The sequence below is a fragment of the Xenopus tropicalis genome, chromosome 3, assembly GCF_000004195.4.
Source record: "Xenopus tropicalis strain Nigerian chromosome 3, UCB_Xtro_10.0, whole genome shotgun sequence".
In the NCBI taxonomy this organism is placed as follows: domain Eukaryota; kingdom Metazoa; phylum Chordata; class Amphibia; order Anura; family Pipidae; genus Xenopus; species Xenopus tropicalis.
Genome location: NC_030679.2, coordinates 125,729,812 through 125,752,577, shown reverse-complemented (window position 1 = coordinate 125,752,577; position 22,766 = coordinate 125,729,812). Strand labels below are relative to the sequence as shown.

Genomic DNA, 22,766 nt, shown 5'->3' with positions numbered 1-22,766 from the left:
CCTGAATTCAGAATGTAACAGCAAGATCAAGTGGCCCAGGTCCTAGTAAAGATCTCAGCAAGTACTGATTCTGGGCCTCATGTTCTATTCATTCCTATAGGTTTTTAGAAGTGTATTTATCAATGGGTGAAAGCTAGAGTTTATCATTTGATAATATGCTTTGAAAAAAATCCCTTAGGATTGAACTGAATTTGGGTGACCTTTTCCATGGTAAGCTCTTATTTCAGTTCTAGCTTGCACTATTGTGGCTAATCTATTGGCAGTAAAATGCTCGAGTGGCTTTCCCTTCTCCCTTAGGGCAAGCACCCATGAAGCGGCTTACTCGCCCAAGAGTACCTGCTCCGAAAAGGGTTTCCATTGGCAACAATAGAAGTCGCCAGTGGAAAGCTCTTTTCATCACTTTGGTAATCCGAAGTCGTACGAAGTTGCCTCCTGCAGTAGCTGAGTTGCGCTGAGCACTAACACCCAATGAAAATGAATGTGTTCAACTGCTCAAACATTTGAATGAATTAAGACTTTTTTTTGTTTTTAATTCATTAGTAATTTCACTGCCCCATGTCTATTCTCACATTCACACAAAGTTCTGCAGGAGGAATACCGAAGTGATGCGATGACCTTTCCACCGGCAACTCCTATAGTTGCTGGTGGAAAGGCATTTCAAAGCGGTTAGTTGTAATAATTCATTTATTCATTCTTCACTAGTGTATATGGCTACAATTATATATGTACCCTGCGAAAAATGTATGTTGTATATTGAGGATACTTTTGCATACAGAATGTATTTTTGTAGACAAAATGTACTTGGAACAATTTCATCCCATCAGTGGCGTAGCGTGGGCTTTCGTCGCCTGGGGCCGACCGGAAATTTGCCGCCCCTCTATTTAGTTATTCTTAAAAAGTTCCCCCAATAGAAAGTGCCCCCATACACAGTGCCCCCATAAACAGTGCCCCCAATTGCCCCATACAAAGTGCCCCCAATAGGAAGTGCCCCCATACACAGTGCCCCAATTGCCCCATACACAGTGTCCCCATAGACAATACCCCCCAAAGACCTTGCCCCCCAATAGAAAGTGCCCTCATACACAGAGCCCCAATTGTCCCATACACAGTGCCCTCAATAGGAAGTGCCCCCATACACAATACCCCACAAAGACCTGGCCCCCCCCATGGAAAGTGCCCCAATTTCCCCATAGACAGTAGCCCCCACACAGTGCCCCCAATTTCCCCCATAGTACATACCCCCAACAGACCATCGGCGGCGGCTCCTTCTCTCTTACAGGCAACAGGCGCTTCTATAAGGTTGCGCCTCGTCGCTGACGTGTGACGTCATACGCACGGGCGCAACCTTATAAAAGCGCCTGTTGCCGCGCCATAAGAGAGAAGGAACCGCCGCCGATGGTCTGTTGGGGGTACGTTAAATATCATGGTGATTGCCGCCGCCCCTTCTGATACGCCGCCTGGGGCCATGGCCCCCTCGGCACCCCCCTCGCTACGCCACTGCATCCCATGTCAAACGGTCAAGCTGTGATATGCTGGGTGATGACTAGGTGCAATAGAGAATCAGTTGTACACTTCCAGTATGTTGTGTGCTCAGATTGGTGCAAAATTACTACTTAACCCAGTGATCCCCAACCAGTGGCTCGTGAGCCACATCTTACTCGCCAGCCATTTGGATTTTGCTCCCAGTGGCCTCAAAGCAGGAGCTTATTTTTGAATTAATGGTTAGGAGGCAAGTTTTGGTTGCATAAAAAGTGTAATTGCCAAACAGAGCCTTCTGTAGGCTTCCAGTCAACATAGGGGCTATCAAATATCCAATAATAGCTCCCATTGGCACCCCCAGGAACTTTTTCCTTGCTTGCGTTGCTCTCCAAAACTTTTTCCATTTCAATATGGCTCATGGGTATAAAAGGTTGGGGATCCCTGTCTTGACCTTTCACAACCTGTGAATCAAGCTTTTTCATTTTGGGGACCTCATCCACCACAGGGCCTCTGACTGCAGTACCCCTCGTACTCCCTTAATGGTAGCCCTTACAGTTGATGTTCTGATTTGAACTCTGGATGACTCTGCTCCCTACATTTCCATTTCAATCAGTTTGCTCCTTTAAGAGGGGTGGGATCTTTGCAGGCACCATCTGTGGGACTCTCCATCCTTGCTGTTGAAACCAGACATCTTGTGGCCTCATTTTGAATCCCAACCAGTCTATTTACTGCATGCCAAATAGCCATTCATGCATAATGGCAATGTAACAATGGGCATTTTGTCACCTGAAATCAACCAAAAATGCCCATTCATTGCAAAACATTTAAATCAGCATGTCAGTTATATCAAGCAATCGTCTGAAAATACCCACCAATGTGATTTTTTGACTTATTTGTGGCAATCTGAATGCACTGCAATGGAAAGGCCGTTTCAGGCATTTGTACCTCAATTTTTATGTCACCAGTGGCAATTCCTACATATTATTCAACTGAAACGAGGGAAAAATTATATATATTTTTTATATATATTTAATATAAAACATTACAAATATCAATAGGAAATATTAATAATTGATGGATGTGGCCTCAAAAATCCAATATATTGTCCTTCTGGGTCCAAGAACCACTTTCTGAAAAAGGAGAAAAGGAAATACGTGATACGAGCAATGCAGTTGTTGTTCAACCAGTTTTGTTCTCCATCGCTCTAGACCAGGGATCCCCAACCTTTTATACCCGTGAGCCACATTCAATTGTAAAAGGACTTGGGGAGCAACACAAGCATAAAACATGTTCCTGGGGTGCCAAATAAGGGCTGTTATTGGCTATTTGATAGACCCTATATGGACTGGCAGCCTACATAAAGTTCTGTTTGGCAGTACATCTGGTTTTTATGCAACCAAAACTTGCCTCCAAGTCATGAATTCAAAAATAAACACCTGCTTTGAGGCCACTGGGAGCAACATCCAAGGGGTTGGAGAGCAACATGTTGCTCACGAGCCACTGGTTGGGGACCACTGCTCTAGACCAGTGATCCCCAACCAGTGGCTCGGGGGCAACATGTAGCTCCCCAGCCCCTTGGATGTTGCTCTCAGTGCCCCCAAACCAGGGAGTTATTTTTGAATTCCTGACTTGGGGGCAAGTTTTGGTTGAATAAAAACAAGATTTAGTACCAAATAAAGCCCCCTGTAAGCTGATAGTGTGCATAGAGGCCCCTAATAGCCAATCTTAGCCCTTATTTGGCTCCTCCATGAACTTTTATGGTGCTCGTGTTGCTCTCCATGTCTTTTTACATTGGACTGTGGCTCACGAGTAAGAAAGGTTGGGTTCTAGACATCTTGTGTTGCTAAGCCATGCCGAACAGATAATTTGACTACTGTGGAGTGCTCTATGGGAGCAAAAAACCCCATTCCCACCTGTGTTCACACTACCTCCCATGTTTACACCCAGGTGTTTGGGAAATAACACTGAAACTGGCAAAACTGCTTAACTAAATATGGCAGGTTTAAAACACCCAACTGAAAGAAGCATATTTGTTTTCTGCATGGCTGATGGCTCTTGGCACAACATAGCAGGATCCAGCTATCCTCTTTCCTCCAGTTCTTTTCTGCTACATTGTTTCAAGGGTCAGAACCAACAGTGCAGACTATGACAGGCTTTGGGTAACAGTTGCATGTACAAATAACTGTAAAATGACTGAAATAAGACCCTTGTACTTATGTGACGTTTCTAAAATAGCAACTTAATCTGCACAATTGGCCATCAAACCTCCCCATCATATTTCCTACTATACTTTTTTCTTTCACTGATCCAGATCTATCATATACACATGTTATTTGCTAAAGCTCATCACTTTACTCTAAAGGGAGACATATTGTGACCCCCTGTGGATGAAAGACTTGAATTAGTGGGGGGAGCGAAGTCTGTATGAGCCCGAAGCTTATATGAGCAGAAGCCGCCTTTCCCCTGTGGACCCCCCAACAGCAATGAAAAGAGGAAGCTAAGGTTTCCTCCAATAAGGACGAAGAGGCTGGATCTTTAGCACTTCCGGTTCACTGCCACGAAGAAAAAGAAGGAAAGTAGCCAATCAGCGGACAGTCTTGATGACATCATCAAGGGCAGCCGTCAGAAATCAATTTCCAGTCCAACAGGCTCCTGTGCCTCCAGCTTAGCAGAAGGAAGTGCTGGAGGGAGGCGCAGAGACAGGAGCACAACAGGGGACGGCAGGGAGGCTCAGGATGGAGCGGAGTCAGCCATTCCTAGGGGACAGCACGGCGGAAGGCAGCCTATGATCCACAGCTGGTGAGTTTTGGCCTTCCGTGTCAGCCCTGGCTGGGAAGCTCCTTAGCAACGGCTTTGAGCCAATTTTCTAATGTGCTGGGGGTGGTCTGGTCTATAGCTGAAGAGTGGGATTGTGGGTCACGTTATTTGTATAATTCATCCCCCTCCCCCCCGGGTTGTTATTATTTATTTTTTAATTATTATTTTTTTTTGTCCTCTGTATTTGACAGTATAATACATAGTGTGTCTAAAACCTGCTCCCCCCCCCCGACAGCATCTAATACTTCCCCATGGGTTGCACCCCCTGTCAGGCAAAGCAGTTGTGGATGGAAATATATATTGCAAAACGTGCCTCAAAGCCATACACAGTCACACCCACCATAACATGATTTCACAGAAGCCAAAGTGTGATTTTCTGGTGGTGACATGGCGCAGCGGGGTTGCAGGGTGACAGGGTGTTGCAGGGTGACATGGCGCAGTGGGGTTGCAGGGTGACAGTGGGGTTGCAGGGTGACAGTGGGGTTGCAGGGTGACAGTGGGGTTGCAGGGTGACAGGGTGTTGCAGGGTGACAGTGGGGTTACAGGGAGACATGGCGCAGGGGGATTGCAGGGTGACAGGGTGTTGCAGGGTGACAGGGCGCAGCGGGGTTGCAGGGTGACAGTGGGGTTAAAGGGAGACATGGCGCAGGGGGGTTGCAGGGTGACAGTGGGGTTACAGGGAGACATGGCGCAGGGGGGGTTGCAGGGTGACAGGGCGCAGGGGGGTTGCAGGGTGACAGGGCGCAGCGGAGTTGCAGGGTGACAGGGTGTTGCAGGGTGACAGGGCGCAGCGGGGTTGCAGGGTGACAGGGTGTTGCAGGGTGACAGTGGGGTTACAGGGAGACATGGCGCAGGGGGGGTTACAGGGAGACATGGCGCAGGGGGGTTGCAGGGTGACAGGGCGCAGCGGAGTTGCAGGGTGACAGGGTGTTGCAGGGTGACAGGGCGCAGCGGGGTTGCAGGGTGACAGGGTGTTGCAGGGTGACAGTGGGGTTACAGGGAGACATGGCGCAGGGGGGTTGCAGGGTGACAGTGGGGTTACAGGGAGACATGGCGCAGGGGGGGTTGCAGGGTGACAGGGCGCAGCGGAGTTGCAGGGTGACATGGTGCAGCAGAGTTGCAGGGTAACCGTGGGGTTGCAGGGTGACAGCGGGGTTGCAGGGTGACAGTGGGGTTGCAGGGTGACATGGCGCAGCGGGGTTGCAGGGTGACAGTGGGGTTGCAGGGTGCAGCGGGGTTGCAGGGTGACAATGGGGTTACAGGGAGACAGCGGGGTTACAGGGTGACAGCGGGGTTACAGGGAGACATGGCGCAGCGGGGTTGCAGGGTGGAAGGAATTCCTTGCCGCTTAATATTTAGCATTGACATTTGTTTATCCATTGATGGCAGAGAGATTGTCCTGAAATAGTGATCCGGTTTTCTCTGGCTGTGTTTTGTACTTAGGTAGAGGAAAGCCAAATTACTTTTATGTGCTCCTTTGAGTATCTGCTGGTGGAGAAATGCAGATCCCCAGCCCCAGGTACCATATGCCTGAAGCTAAATGAGGAGGTATTGGTCAGTAGCTAGTTTTCAGTCAGACAGGTTTTGGAAGGTTATAGGTTCTCTGTAGGGGATGGCAGGTGATCAATCTCAAGATATGCTGGCTAAGCTATCCTCGGCATTGCCGGCTGTTTGAGATAATTATGTGGGAGGCTGTGGCTTCCAGTTAAGCATGCCCCTATGTCTTTTGCTGGAACTGGATAGGCTGAGTGAAGGGGGAGAGCACAAGTGGTGGTTGAGTCTAGGGGATCATTGGTCGGCATATAAGGCTGGCAGTACCTTTTGGACAATCACTGGCAAGCCAGTGTTGTATTTGTTCTCATTAATATCTTACTGTCATTGATTCATAAATCTGTCATGGGTTATTCAGGGGGTTGAATGTAGCCCAGGATAAAGAGGTGGACAGATTCTTTCTACCAGCCATACAGCCCAGGAATCTAACGTTAATTGTTTATTTTGCCAAATATTTATTTTCATTGTTTGTTGTAACAAGGTATAGCCAAACTTGAATAAATCAATGGCCTTTCCACCATAGCTTCATTAGAAGGTCATTGATTAATATCATTATTTATTGTGGGTATGGGTCCTAACATCCCCTGGACAGCAGCCCATGGGCAATAATTGGAATTGGAATATGTTTGTGCTTTATACATACTTAATAAAGAGTACAAATAGGTTCAGTTTTAAACCAAAGTAACATTTGCACAATAGCAGTTTTTGACTGTTGTTATGCAAATAGTTTAACCCTTATAACACCTTGACTGTTTACATTTGTCATGTGTTTCCACAATATTGACAGAAAGCTGGACTTTCCACTTATTTGGCAAGATCAGAGATGAACTTTGTCAGCCACTCAGTTGTCAGCACCCATCCCCTAATGCTGCTTATTGAAGGGGTTGGAGCTGGAGTGCAGGTGAATTTATAAAATTAAAATTAATGTATATTCAGGCTGGGAATGAGAAGCCCCTGTCTGTTCAGATGCTGTCAATGTTAAACTACTGCTCACAGCATCCCGCCAACAGTTGTTTAAGCACTGCCTGAAGGGCCAGAGGTTGCCCACAGATGTATTGTGAATTGGATTTTTAAAGAAGTTAAGTTGGGCAATAAAAGGTGCTGACTTGGCGACTCATAGGCCCATGTATAGGGGCCTTGGGAAGCCAGGCCCCCATTATGATCCAGTCCTGTTGGTGCCCATATTGCTAAGGATTTGTTTGGCCACCTTGTATGCATGACCAGCTTAATAAGAATGATTCAAGCAGAAATCACAGCTACAGATTTGAAGCAATCCTTCCACTTATAGACGCCTGTCTCTAGTGTGTCTGTTGAGTCAGCCACAGAATGCATTAGTCCTGGGTCTCCAGCATCTGAAGGGGACTTTCATGGAAGGGGGTCATAAAGGATTGTACAATCGCAAGATAATCTAGCATATACATTAGGCATGTTCAGCCTGCTGCCCCTTACTGCAATAGCCAGAGCACCATTGGAGACTCTTTATTTACGCAGTCCTCCTTTGAGATGTGGGGGCCCCGGACCGCCTGCAGATCCATTGCCCCCCTATAATCTACAACCAGCCCTGTGTCAGTCTCACCTCCATTCATTTTATTTGACACAAGTAACACTATGTTCTGCTGATGGTATATGTGTGTGAGATATTGCTTTCTCCTTCTTAGGTGCTCGGCCACTTATCCCTTGTCCAGATGCTCAGTGTCTGCTGATGGTTTGCCGTGGAGCCCCCTGCACTAACTGCTCATCCCCTCCCCTCAACCCCTGGACCCTCCTCACTAATGACTGGCTGGATTGTTCTTCCCATCAGCTTGACTGTGTTTTCCATCCCAGGAATATGGATTGTGTAAGAATTCATTTTCTCTTTCCTATTGGGATGAGGGAGGGTAAGTTCAGTGAGAAGATGCCCTGGGGAGCTGTATAGACCTTAGTTTCCCCCACACATTGTCACCTGACATTTGCCTATGTATTAGATCTAACAGGGCCAGCTTTTCAGTTGGTCTGAATAATCCCTATAGCTAAATAGCATGTACATATAAATTTAAACAGTTGTTGGAAAAGCAAACACTGTACTTCCCAGCTTGATCTGATCATTTATATGATGGCTGAAAGCTTTCCAAAAGACATTTATTTATTTTTTTTTCAGTGTTTTTAAATGTATTTGTAAATGTTTTTTCTATTTAAAATGGCAGCTGTCTGTGCCCTTGTGTTCTCTGGGTCTGACTTCTGAAACACAGTAGCAGAAGTCAGTCCTAGATCCATTAATCGGCTTGCTTCTGCTGCATTGTTTCCTGAGTCAGAGCCAGCAGTTCAGAGAATATAAACTGCCAGACAAATAGCTGTCACATTCTTTGTAAATGTGTAATGAACGTGTATTAGAAAGCTGCTCAGAATTATATATATATCACAATGCAAAAAATAGCTTCATATAGACCATGTGCATATATTCAACCAATCCACGCTGGATTTTAGGACTCCCAGGAAATCTTTTTTTTAAAACAACGTAGACCAAAGAAATCCAGCAGCAGAGCCTATGGGATGGAAGCAACAGATTGGGATAATATAGTGTAGCATATTTTGATTATTTTACCACACCTTAGCGTAGAGTGATCAACACTCATCTTCATCTTCAAGTTAACTTTTAGTATGTTGTAGAATGTTGTAGTATGTTGTAGAATGACCTTTTCAATTGGTCTTCATTTTTAATTTTTTATAGTTTTAAATGGGGGTCACAAACTATTGCTCAATGAGGCTACAATTTTATTGTGATTGTTACTTTTTATTACCTATCTTTCTATTTTGGCTCTCCTCTGTTTATATTCCAGTCTCTCTTTCAAACCACTGCCTGGTTGCTAGGTTAAACTGGACCCTAGCAACCAGCTGCTAAAATTCCAAGCTGGAGAGCTGCTGAACAAAAAACTATATAATTAAATACAAATAACACAAAACACAAATAATAAAAAATGAAGACTAATCACATATTGTCTCAGAATAGTATTCTCTGCATCATACTAAAAGTTAATTTGAAGATAAACAACCCCTTTAAATATGAAAGACTGGTGTTCGGTAGCTGTGCTGAGTAAATTCCCTAAAACCACTTTGGGATATGAGCAAGAAAGGGGCAGAGCATACATTTATATCATTTAAAAGTGTTCAATCCTGGTGATTACCAGGTAACACTACCCCCCCAAAAATATATATAATAAATAAATAACAGAACTTATATAGTTATAGTCCAAGTAGCATTCTTGTTAAACTATAACACCCAGCGTGCACTGTGGTATATATATAATACCCAAGTCCTCAGCGCTCTTAATAATGTTCCAAAAGAATGAAGTCGTGTGCTTGTGGTCCTGCAGCTCCTCTTCAAAATAACCCCTTTGACTGGGTCCCAAAAGCTTTCAAAAGTGTGTAGTAGGAGCGCATATATGTAAAACAAAAACAACTAATAGTGCAATAACATTTTAACGTGTGATTCCAAAATAAATCCAATCACCAAAGGTGTATAATGTAAATATCAGTCAATAAAACCACCGTGTGCAGTAATGCAAAAGGCTCACCAGATGGCGATAAATTCAAGCCCAACAGCAGATGTTCGAAAATGGGATGTAACCGAGTCCTCAATTTAGGCAGAAAAAGAGAAAAACGGCAAATAGTGTAACATAATTTATTGCATAAATTCTGCTAAAAATATATAGATTTCTCCAAGTTTGTGGTAATTTCTGTATCTGTGGGATTGCAAAAAATAGTGTTTGGGTGGAGTCTGTGTGCCTTAGAATCCATGCATGACGGGTGGAGCACAGAGAAGTTCATGATGTGCACTGACCTTCTGTTTCCCACAGCTACGCCATGGCTGTAATGAACCATCACGTGTGTCCTGTGGAAAACTGGTAAGTCTCTCTGTCTGGGATGAGCTCTTCCAAAATATAGCCAGTGGCGGCATTTTTGTAAGGCGGGAGAAATTTTTATTTTAATTTTATTATTGGTGAATGCTTGATTTTTATAGCATGGGCGCCATATATGCCCAGGTTTGCCCTGACGCACTGGGAGGCACTGTTGGTTATTAAAAAGATTGTCTTGATCTTTATGGTATACTTTTTATTTCTAAATTACACTGTTTACATAGCAAATAATTCACTCTGCCATTTAAAGTTTTATTCTTTAATCAACAAATATATTATTTTTTTAGCTGTAATATTGGTGTGTAGGTGCCATCTCAGTGCATTGTGCCCGAGTCTGAGCTTTCAGAAGGAGCCAGCGCTACACATTAGAACTACTTCCAGCTAACCTATTGTTTCTCCTACTTCCATGTACAGGTATCGGACCCCTTATCCAGTAACCCATTATCCAGAAAGTTCCAAATTATGGAAAGGCCAGCTCCCATAGACTCTATTTTAATCAAATAATTTACATTTTTAAAAACTATTTACTTTTTCTCTCTAATAGTAAAACAGTACCTTGTACTTGATCCCAACTAAAATATAATTAATCCTTATTCGAGCCAGAACAATCCTATTGGGTTTAATTACTGTTTAAATAATTTTATTACCAGACTTAAGGTAGGAGATCCAAATTACAGAAAGACCCCTTATCTGGAAAACCCCAGGTCCCAAGCATTATGGATATGGATCCCATACCTGTACTGTAAATAGGACCCAAGTTGCATAATAGCAAAACAGGGTTTCTCCTGCTTGGGTGTTGTTCTCATGTCTACCACTAGGTGGGGCTAGTGGTAGTAAGTTCTGAAATAGCTCTACTAAACTCTGTAGTGCTGAAGTCCTTTCCAGCCTGTGTCTGTTGTGTCAGAAATCATTGTATTTAATGAATTTGGGCTAAAGTTCTCACTGTATTTAATGTATTTTGGGTGCCACTGCCCATTGACGCTCACTGCATTTTGGGTGCCTCTCCTTCTGCCCCTCACTGTATAATGTATGTAAGATATGGAGTTAGTGTACCATTATTTACAAGTGCATACTGTGTATGTATCTATATATCCTTTACTGTACTAACTAAGTGTTACATGGGGCAATTATGGGACTGTATTTTAGCTGGCAGAGAAATACCTGAAGTCACCCTAAATTATTGGGAGGCAGTATGGGCAGTTTTGCCTGTTTACCTAAAATTCAGGACAGTAACAGCAGTTCTGTTAGTCTATGGGGGCACTATCAGTTTTTTGTGAATTCTTTGACAGAGGTGTCAGGAAGCTGTTTATCTTGTTACCTTGTAGCAAACAAAAAAAATTCACAACTGCACTCACCTTTCTTTCTGTAATTTTCTGTGGGGCAAAGTTTCCTAGACGTATGGCAGCACCCCAACAATGTATAGAACAAAGCAGAAATAGAGACTGCACTCAAGCAAAATTTCAGCTGGGGAGCTTACCCCATTTATTATGCCAATGTACCACAAAAAATCAATGTTTCGGGGGGGCATTCCCTCCCTTTTGTGGTACACTGGTATAATAAATGGGGTAAGCTCCCCAGCTGAAATTTTGCTTGAGTGCAGTCGTCTGCTTTGTTCTATATCTTGTTACCTTCCCATTTTTCTGCTGATTGGATGCTGTGGGGGAAAGGGAGGTGTGATATCTTTCCAACTTGCAGCGCAGCAGTATGTGTTCTGGGAAAAGAAAGCTTTCCTTTGACAGTATTCCTTTAATAGGAATAATGTTTAGTGCTTAGGCCAGATTTGGGCTGGACACACAGTAGTTGTAAGTTTTTGTACTTATAGGACCTACAACCTGACGTGTACCGATGACAACACCAAAGCTGGGACCCCAAAATCTTGCTGCACCCTGGAGGATGTCCCACTTATCAGGTACGTCCCTTAGACAGGTGTAAGACTGAGCACAGACATGGACACATTCATCTCACCTAGCAACTGGCCCAACTGCTTCTACAGTACCTTGTCCCATATTTGTCTGTCTTCTTGCTTTTGTAGTGACTGGATCTCACTTACTCAGACAGTGAGCTTTTGCTTCTAGCACTGCAGCCTCTGTAGCAGCCATTCCCAAACTTTCCCTGGGGGACAAAAAACATTTACCTTAACCCATTATATCATTTTTTATTTCTTGCAAGATTAGCATTGTAACAGCCCCTTTGGATGCACATTAGTTATATATATTTCCTGCTGTTCTGTCTTCTTAGTAAGTGTGGTACATACCCTCCAGAGAGCTGCCTTTTCAGTCTGATTGGAAATGTTGGAGCGTTCATGGGTGAGTTACATTTATTAATTTCTTCTGCTCTTTATTGGCCCTTATATGCAGGCTGTTCTTATATGTTTAACCAGCTGCTCCCCTGCACCCACCAAACCATCTGATAATCCAGTACCTCTTCTTTTTATTGCTTACCATTTTTCTTAACAGTGCACTCCTCTCTCTCTCTCTCTCCTGCTTGTATGTTCTACCTTTTCCTTCTTTTGTTATTCTTCTGCTTCTCCTCTTAGTGGTGATCATCTGTTTGCTGAGATACAGTCAGGTCATTGAGGTCAGTCAGAGATCTTGGCTGAACACCACGGCTTTGATTGCGGGCTGCACCAATGCTGCAGGACTGGTCATGGTGGGAAACTTTCAGGTAAGAGCATGCCTTTATTGAACACTTCCTTGGTAGTATTATCTTTAGGTACAGGACTCCTGTATTCAGATTGTGTACAAACCAAATTCCCCAACACAGTGGGGGTCATTTATCAACACTGGGCAAATTTGCCCATGAGCAGTAACCTATGGCAACCAATCAAATTGTTGCATTCATTCTTCTACATGCAGCTGGCTGAAAGAAGGCAATCACTGATTGGTTGCTATGGGTTACTGCCAATGGGCAAATTTGCCCAGTGTTAATAAATGAGCCCCAGTGAGTTTCTGATCTGTTGAGATTTCAAACAGATTTGACTTGCATTTTTATGGTTAGAATTGTTTGATGTAAGTTACCAATTAATTAATAATTAACCCCATTAATATAGGTACCTGACAGAGCTATAATCATGATGCTGCAACACTGCACTAACTGATCTTGTTACACACAAGTTAAATGTCCCTTTATCATCTAACAAGCAAACAGAGGTGCCACTTGTTTCCCTCTGGCCACTAGATGGAGCTACTGCATCACCACTAACTGAATAAATATGTGTTAGTTTGGGTTGAAAGAAGACATTAGTCCATCAGGTTCAAACCTCAAATGCCCTCTAGAGCATATATCTATATACACATACATATACAGACCTATTAATTAGGGATGCACCAAATCCAGGATTCAGTTTGGGATTCTGCCTTTTTTCGCCAGAATTTGGCCGAATCCACGCTCGTGGCTGAACCGAATCCTAAAAATCGTGACTTTTTGTCACGTAAACACGGAAGGATTTGGGGGTTAGGCCGATCCGAAAAAGTGAATTGGGTGCATCCCTACTATTAATAAACTCTCATATATAGGCAATAATGTAAATTATAAGGATTTTGTAAGTCACCAAGGAGTCCATGAACAAAGAATGGTATGAGGGTTGAAGGCAGAGTGCTTTCATACAGGTCATGGAACTAAGAGGCGACTTCTAATATGCTCATATTTTACAACAGGGGTCTACATTATTTTTTATAATAAACAAGTTTCAATCAGTTGTGACTAAATTATATCACTGGAATCGGTTAACTTGTGCTTACACAGTGAGAATAGCTTCTTGTAGCCCCAGGTGCATGCTGTACCCACTGACCGGGCAAAGAAGTACAAAAATGATGAAACCAGCAGCACTCCAGTTGTTCAAAACAACCGGAGGCTGCTGGTTTCATCATTTTTTTAAATTATATCACTGAGCACAGATTGAAATCACTAAGCATCGTTTATAAGGATATAATTTACAGGTTATTCAGGTTTCTAGCATATTATATAAGAGAGTATTACTAAACTAACTAGATGTTGAGATCACTGTAGCCTTGGATATTATGCTTGTACAAGAGAACATCCAAGCCACTATTAAAGGCAGTAACAGATTCTGCCATTGCCTGGCAGGGCCTTCCCCAACCCTTACTGACCTCACTGTGAGGAACCACCTATGCTGCTCCATCTGCAAGCACCATTCCTGCAGCCTAAAGGGGCAGCCTAAAGGGGCAGCCTCTGGTCCTTTGTTCTTTTCTGTGGGGAAAAAGTTCCCCCTGATATTGGCCTATAATGTCCTCTATATGTCTCCTTTTTTATGCAAGATAGCACTGTTTTTACTTTAGTAGCCATTGAGTGACTAACAAATTAAAAGTTTATTCTTACGACATCAGAACAGACTGTACACCTCCACAAACAGTTTTTGACAGTGCTTCAACCACTTATTGCTAACTGACTCAAAACAGAATGAACAATGAAATATTTCTGGCTGCAAGAGCAAACCTCACTTCCTGCTTCCTGCTAAGTGCTGACTGACTGCCCCACCCCCTTCTTCCACACCTCACTCTAGCACCTGCACCGGATCTTTCAGTCTGTTCTTCTCATTTTCTGGGTCTCGTAGAGCATTCTGGGAAAGCCATACTTACCCTCTGGGGGGTTTCTATTCAGCGTGCAAAGAAAAAAATCAAATATACACTGAGGCACTTGCAGAAAGTGCTTCCTTTCCAAGTTATATAAATAGTTACAGTAGTTTAGGTTAAAATATAACACATGTTCATATGTTCAACCTTTTAATGAAACTGCTAGTTGTTCCAGAAGAAGGTGAAAATCCCTCCAGCTACAGCCTCTCCAGTTTGCTTCATAGGGGGAGTTTGACAGTTGATTGTATGGTTCTTTCATATGTTTTTGAAGGAGAAGGGAAGGCTAATAAAGAGTTAATCCCAAGCTGCAGGCATACCGTCAGTTGTCTCAATAGTGCCCTTAAGTCTCCTCAAATTGCGTTCAGATGATCAGAAGCCAAACAGGAAAAAAAAACGCTGAGCTGGGTAAAGAGGATTCCCATAATGCATCGCTCCTGCTACGACCAGGACTGTAGGCGGCTCATGCTCAAATGACCCTATTCAGCACAAGCTGGCGCGCTCCCCTTCCATAGCAACGCACTGTCTGCATGCGAGAGGACGCAGCCGGCTTGTGCTGAAGGGGAGCGTGTGGAAGAGACGGGGAGACTCTGAGACAGTTCTCTGTTGGTACTAGAGCCTGTGCAGGAGCGGGGGGGGGGGGACAAAGACACAGCAAGCTGGTGCGGGTAGACGTTGTGGGGGGGGGGGGGTGCTGTTATTGTATGGGACAGACGCAGCCTGCAGGTGCTGGGGGAGTGGGGGAAGCCTGGCTGGGGACGCATGTGCAGTAGGGAGTAGTGAGGGAAAGGAAGTGGGCATCCCTATTATTAAAGATGGCGGCACTGTTAACTGAAAAGAGTCTGTAGTATGTAGTAAGTGTATCTCAGTAAATCTTTCACTAGGCAAGCCAGAAATATAAAGTTTCTACATAGCGATAGTAGTACTATTGAATAGTGTGCTTAATTGATTTTGACTTTGTCCTTGTCCTTTAAACGTAGTTATCATATCTTCCCTAGGGCATCACTTTTCCAGTGTAAAATATCCCAGTTTGGCCAGTCTTTCATCGAAAGTTCACCAGAATGGCATTATTTATTAGGATGGAATAGTGCAAACCACCATCTCTGATTTGAAATATTTATAATTTGATCTAAGGGGCTGTTCACTAAGTGGACTAACTGTACAAATTCACTAGAAATAATGAGGTGGAAGAAATGTTTGCCGCATGGATGAAGCCCCGGAGCTGTAGGGCAAGATGCACGTCAGTGGTAGGTATGGAATCATGGGGGTGCCCATGAATAAATAATGGTGATATGAGCCGGGTCAGTTAAAAGCAACCAGAACATACATTGTCAATGCTGAAAGGTTAAAGCTAAAAGAGCAGGTAATGGTGTATTGGCAAAGTAATGTAGGAAGAAGGCCCGTACAGAGCGGTGCTTACTTTATTAGTGTTGCACACACAGCAGCAATCTGTCGCTTCTGTGCTCCTTCCTATAATTTTTCTATATATATTTTTGATTGCCAAAGGGTGGGGGAAACATAAAGTAGGTGTGAAATGAGATTTGGGCCTGAAAAATTCTAGGCTGTGCTGGTAATTTGTAACCTAATAATTTAGATTGAAAAGAGAAACACGTCCATCAAGTTCAACTTAATGCCTATATATAACCTGCCTAACTGCTAGTTGAACCAGAGGAAGGGGGAAAAAAAACCTTCTAAAGCCTCTCCAATTTGCCTCAGAGGGGGAAAATCTCCTTCCTGACTTCAAGATGGCAATCGGACAAGTCCCTGGATCAACTTGTATTATAAACTATCCATAACCCTGTATTTCCTTTCTAACTAAAAAGCCATCCAGCCCCTTCTTAAAGCTATCTAATGTATATGCCAGTACAACTGGTTCAGGGAGAGAATTCCACAGCTTCACAGCCCTCACAGTAAAAAAACATTTCTGAATATTTAGATGGAACCTCCCTTCTTCTAATTAGAATGGGTGCCCTCATGTCTGCTGGAAGCAACTACTGGTAAATAAAGCTTGAGAGATTATTATATGATCCCCTTATATATTTATACATAGTTATCATATCACCCCTTAAGTACCTCCTCTCCAGTGTAAGCAACCCCAAGTTTGCTATAATTTCCCCATAACTGAGACTTTCCATACCCTTTACCAGCTTAGTTGCCCTTCTCTGGACCCTCTCTAACTCAATAATGTCCCGTTTGAGCTCTAGAGACCACAACTGCGTGGCATATTCTAGATGGAGCCTTACCAGCGCTCTGTAAAGTGGAAGAATAACCCCCTCCTCCTGTGAATCTTTGCCCCTTTTTAATATAGCCCAAAGCCTTGTTTGCCCTTGCAGCTGCTGCCTGGCATTGCTTGCTACAGCCAAGTTTATTATCTACACGAACCCCAAGGTCCTTCTCCATTATGGATTTGCCCAGCGCAGTCAAATTAAGGGTATAAGTGGCTGCATATTTTTACATCCCAGGTGCATGACGTTACATTTATCCACATTAACTCTCATCTGCCACTTAGCCACCCAGATTGCCAGTTTGTCAAGATTCTGCTGCAAGGATCTGCAAACACTGATACATTACTCATAATACCCTCCTCTAAGTCATTAATGAACAAGTTAAACGAAAGTGGACCCAGTACAGAGCCCTGAGGGACCCTACTGAGAACCTTATTCCAAGTAGAGAATGTGCCATTAACAACCACCCTCTGTACCCGATCCTGTAGCCAGTTTCCTATCCATGTGCAAACAACTTCACTAAGACCAATAGACCTTAGTTTAGAAAGCAGTCGTTTGTGGGGAACGGTATCAAATGCTTTGGCAAAATCCAAATAGATTATATCTACTGCACCCCCACTGTCCAGCCTCTTACCTCATTATAAAAAGCATTCAAATTGGTCTGACATGACCTGTCCTTCATAAAGCCATGCTGATTACTGCCCATAATGCTATTTTCCAGAACATAATTTGGTATGTGATCCCTTAACATTCCTTCAAATAACTTGCCCACCACAAATGTCAAACTTACTGGTCTGTAATTATCCCCGATCTCTCAATTTAAGATCTTGAGCTTGTGATTTAAATATCTGTAAAGAGGAACAATTTCTTTTCATTCTCAAACAAATAAATAAGGTTGAGGAGACTGCCTTATACAGTTACAAGCAAACAAAAGGAATTCTGGGAATGAATTCCAAACACATTTACATGGGATTATCCTATAGGCTACAGCTCACCCACTGGGTTGATTCCCAACTACAGACCGGTTTCGCCTTTCTTGAGGCTCATCAGTGTAGTGCAGGGTTTTCTGATCAGCTTAGGTAGAGTCACCATGTGGTTTCACAAACAAATAAGGTTGAGGAGACTGCCTCATAAAGATAAAAGCAAACAAAAGGAATTCTGGGAATGAATTCCAAACTCATAAAAAAAAAATCCCATTTACATGGGTTTATCCTATAGGCTACAGCTCACCCACTGGGTTTAAAGCAGAAGCCAGGATAATAGCTGATCAGATTCCCAACTACAGACCGGTTTTGCCTTTTCATTCTCAAAAACTCCCCATACGGTAAAGCTTTCTTAATAGAAAAAGGGTGAAAAATTGAATAAGTTAAGAGAGAACTGGTGGCTGTTTCCTTTCTATAATTTGCATTGGAAATGTGTAACTTTATGTTCTATATCTATCTTTAGAGATAAGGAAACCCGTTATCCAGAAAGCACTTGAGTACAGAAAGGTCATCTTCCATATAGGTCTGTTTTAAGCAAATCTAATTGGTGGAAAAACCCAGGCTGACAAAGGGACTGTGGTTACAGGCCCAAATAGTGTGTGGCATACAGTGGATATCAAAAGTCTACACACCCCTGGTAAAATATCAGGTTCCTGTGCCGTACAAAAATAAGACAAAGATAAATCATTTCAGAACTTTTTCCACCTTTAATGTGACCTATAAACTGTACCACTCAATTGAAAAACAAACTGAAATCTTTTAGGTGGAGGGAAGAAAACCAAAAAAACTAAAATGTGGTTGCATAAGTGTGCACACCCTCTTCTAACTGGGGATGTAGAATTAAGCTATCACATCAAAATCATGTTAAATAGGAGTCAGCATGGGGCGTGGCCAACATGGCGACCTGAGCAGAAGCACTTCTCTGAGCTCCGAGCACCACATCCTGATAATAGCGGCAAAAGACCGAACCTATCACTAAAATTGGCTTGCTCTAAGTACAACAACCATCCCCCACAGGATGGGAGGAAGCAAAGCACAAAGAAACAGATCTGAAACAGCCGCGAGGCTGGAACAGTTTGCCAGACACGCTCCACAAAATGGCGGCGATCCCCCAAGCAGCCAAGCCAGCGAAGGGAACACCGCTCCCCCACCACAACAGCAGCCAGAAGCAGCAACCCAACTACTGCTAGAGGCAATAACAGACTGTCGGACATCCCTCTCCACGAAACTGGAGGTGAAAACAGACCTTTCTCTCCTGCGAGCCGACCTCCAGAACATTCGCGAACGAGTGAGAGAAACCGAAAATAGAATAACATCACTGGAGGATACCTGCAACCCACTTCCCGTGGCCCTGACACAGCTCGAGACCAAACTTAAAACATATGCGGACAAGCTTGATGATTACGAAAATAGGTAGAGACGCAACAACGTCCGCATAGTCGGCCTACAGGAGTGGGCTGAGGGAGCCGACCCAGTGACTTTTGCTGAAAACTGGCTAAGAAACTCCTACCCCCAAGCAACCCTCTCACAATTCTTTGCTGTGGAACGAGCGCACCGGGTACCGGGCAGGAGCCCCCCACCAGGTAGCCCACCCAGGCCCTTCCTGATCCGCCTGCTCAATTTCAAGGACCGCGATGCTATTCTGCAAGCGGCGCGTACAGGCCCTGAAGTGATGATAGAGGGTAAGCGAGTATCGGCGTACCCGGACTTCTCCGCAGAACTGCAGCGTCAAAGAGGTACATTTGCCGCAACCAAACGCCGGCTGAGAGAAGCCAATTATAAATATGGAATGCTCTATCCAGCAAAGCTAAGGGTGCAGGCAGAGGGGAAAACGCTATTCTTTACAACCCCACAAGAGGCCAACGAATGGCTCAACTCGCGAGGGGGCCCTCCCCAAAGGGCTAGCCCAAGCCGCCAACGCTAATTGAATACAGCTCACGCAAACTGCACTGATGCATTTGGGAAAAACATAACATAACAGCCAGCGCGAAAGAGGGGGTATACCTAAACAACAACCCGACCCCAACGGCTAAAGAATACTGCCCTCACCACAAGATGGGCGCGGACAACCATATAACTACTGACACCAACCCCTACTAACGCGACTAAATCGAGAAACTCGGGACAATATAATGCACCAAAGAACCAAATAACTGCGGAAGACACAACCAAAGGTAGTTACCCACAAGGGAACTAAGCCCACACACCTGACCCACCCCGCAAGCCACAAAACAGGATTACAACAAACCATCACCACCAAACTACCTACATAGACTATTAGATCCCGGGACACGATGGACTGCTAAGAAGAGCTACCGACAGATCGTAAGAGGGACCCCCTAACCAAATCAATAGGGGAACGGACAACCCCCTATACTCATACACCCCCCAATGCGCACTGGCAGCCGCACATACGACCCAAAGAGCTACGACTCACAAAGACTAAGAAGGTGCCACAAGAGCTCACCATCATTGCATACTACTAGTAAAAAGTTATGGGAATAATACCTGCCAAGTTCCCGGTCAGGCCGGGCGGGAAGGGTGTTACGGGAAAGTTATGGTATGTATATAGTTGTTGTTCATGCTGGTTACAGAAATGTCAGACAATAGATAACAATGCCTTTTATATAGACAGGTATCCAACTAGCCTCACACGGAAGCCTCACACTAAATATGGGGACCCCACTTAGATTGATCTCCTGGAACGTCAGGGGCCTGAACTCTAAGTTTAAAAGAGCAATAATGTTTGACCATGTCAAGAAATATGCCCCTGACATGCTATTACTCCAGGAAACCCATCTAATAGGTCAAAGGCTAATGGCATTGAGGAGACCGTGGATAGCCCATACCTACCACTCCACCTTCTCCACCCATGCCAGAGGCACATCGGTTCTGGTCCGCAAGGGTATACACTTTGCCTTAAACGACCTTACCACAGACCACTATGGTCGCTATGTACTAATTAACTGTACCATTCACAACCAACCACTTACCCTAGTAAACCTTTATATTCCCCCTCCATTTGACCACAGTCTCCTAGACACCATTATGACCAAAATAGCCCTGTTCCCCCCGGCCCCAATACTTCTTATGGGCAACTTCAATGCCCTGCTAGACTCCTCCCTAGACAAACTCCACCCAGGCTCCCAGACAAACCCCAAATTCCCCCAATGGGTCCAAGCCATGAACCTCACAGACATTTGGCGATGGAAACACGCCGACCAACAAGTGTACTCATGCTTCTCTACAACCCACAACACCCTATCACGCATAGATCTAGCACTCGCAACCGCAGACCTACTCCCACGGGTAGCAAAAATAGAGTACTTAGCAAGAATGATGTCAGATCACTCGCCCCTTCTGGTTCAACTTAACTATGCCCAAAACCCTACTACCAAACTATGGCGCCTCAGCCCCATGTGGCTGACTCACGCCTCAGTAAAAGAACAAAACGATACCTCTTTAACAGAGTTCTGGGCAACTAACCCAGACACAGCAACACCAACTGTGGTATGGGAAGCATGCAAGGCAACAATGAGGGGTACCTTAATATCAGCCATTAGTGGAGCTAGAAGAGCAACAGCCCAAGAGCTAGAAGAAAGGCAACTCAAACTTAGAGAAACAGAAGAAATATACATCTCCAGCCCTGGGACAGACACCCTTCACAATTGCAAGGCGGCCCAAACCGCCCTGGAAGAAACTAGAACCAAAATGACCCAAAAAAAACTACTATACGCCACCCAAAAAACATTCGACAAAGGGAAACAAAATGGGAAACTGCTAGCCTACCTATCCAGGGCACAAACACCCCCTAACACTATCCCTAGAATTAACTCCACCACAGGAGTACCTACCACCGATCCCTCCCAAATAGCACACACATTTGCCCAGTTCTATCAGCAATTATATGCCACCAAAACTACCTACACACCAGACCAACTCTCCAAATACATAGGAGACATACCATTGCCAAAATTAGCCCCACACAGTATGGTACAGTTAAATAGTCCTATAACCCTGGAAGAAGTCAGAGAAGCTGTAGCTTCCCTCCAACCCCAGAAAACTCCAGGACCAGACGGGTTACCCTCAGACTGCTACAAAACCTCCTCGGAGATACTAACCCCCTGGCTCCACAAAACCATAACAAATGCGTTGGACCAGAACCAACTCCCCCCCTCCTTCAGTAATGCACTAATAGTTGTCATCCCAAAAGAGGGTAAAGACCCCCTCAACTGCGGGTCATATAGGCCTATATCTCTCCTCAATACGGATGCAAAAATTTTTGCTAAAATTCTATCTAATAGGCTTAAACTAGTAAATGAGGAACTAATCCATCCAGACCAGACTGGATTTATGCCGAACAAAGCCACAAATATAAATATTAGAAGGTTATTTACAAATATACATGCAGACCACCGTAACAAGGGCTCATGTATTGTGGTCTCACTAGACGCGGCGAAAGCCTTTGATTCAGTGGAGTGGTCATACCTCTGGGAGGTCCTGGGGGGGTATGGCCTGGGCGAACAGTTCATACAATGGGTGAAACTACTGTATCAATCACCAGTAGCGAAAGTCAGAGTCAACGGGTATACATCACCAGAATTCAGCTTAACCAGAGGCACGCGACAAGGCTGCCCCCTTTCGCCGCTACTGTTCGCCCTGGCCATAGAACCCCTGGCCATCAAAATAAGACAATCCCAGAACATAACAGGACTAAAACTAGGTGAAGTGGAGGAGCGCATATCTCTCTACGCAGACTATGTACTACTATACTTAGACAGCCCAGGGAGCTCCCTTCAAAACGTACTACAGGTGGTAAACCAGTTCGGAACCTTTTCTGGTCTAAAAATAAACTGGGAAAAGTCCAGTGTATTCCCGATAGAGGAGGGCATTGACCCCAACAAATTCCCCCCCACACCCTTCACTTGGGTAAACTCCTTTAAGTATCTTGGAGTGATGGTCCACAGGAGAATAGAAGCCTTCCTCCCAAACAACCTTGACCCAATACTAAAATCCATGAAAGAAAGAATGGCAATATGGGCCAACTTACCTCTCACCATTTGGGGCAGAATAAACCTAATAAAAATGATTTTCCTCCCCAAATTTCTATATATATTTCATAATTCCCCAACCCCAATCCCCAAACGCTTACCACCCTAGACGCTGCACAAACAGCATTCTTATGGGCAAACAAAACACCCAGGTTTGCCAGAAACAAACTAAGGGCAC

At 44.3% G+C, this 22,766-nt stretch overlaps 1 protein-coding gene across 1 annotated transcript in view; it reads left to right on the top strand.

Moving 5' to 3' along the window:
* Positions 1-4,262: 4,262 nt before the first annotated feature.
* The window catches only part of tmem150a (transmembrane protein 150A), a 47,636-nt gene continuing 29,132 nt past the window's right edge, over positions 4,263-22,766 (top strand). The window contains 6 exon segments of the mRNA NM_001016894.2: positions 4,263-4,278; positions 7,506-7,684; positions 9,681-9,728; positions 11,563-11,649; positions 11,979-12,046; positions 12,277-12,404. Of these exon segments, the coding sequence (NP_001016894.1) occupies positions 7,620-7,684; positions 9,681-9,728; positions 11,563-11,649; positions 11,979-12,046; positions 12,277-12,404 (396 nt within the window). The 5' untranslated portion in view covers positions 4,263-4,278; positions 7,506-7,619.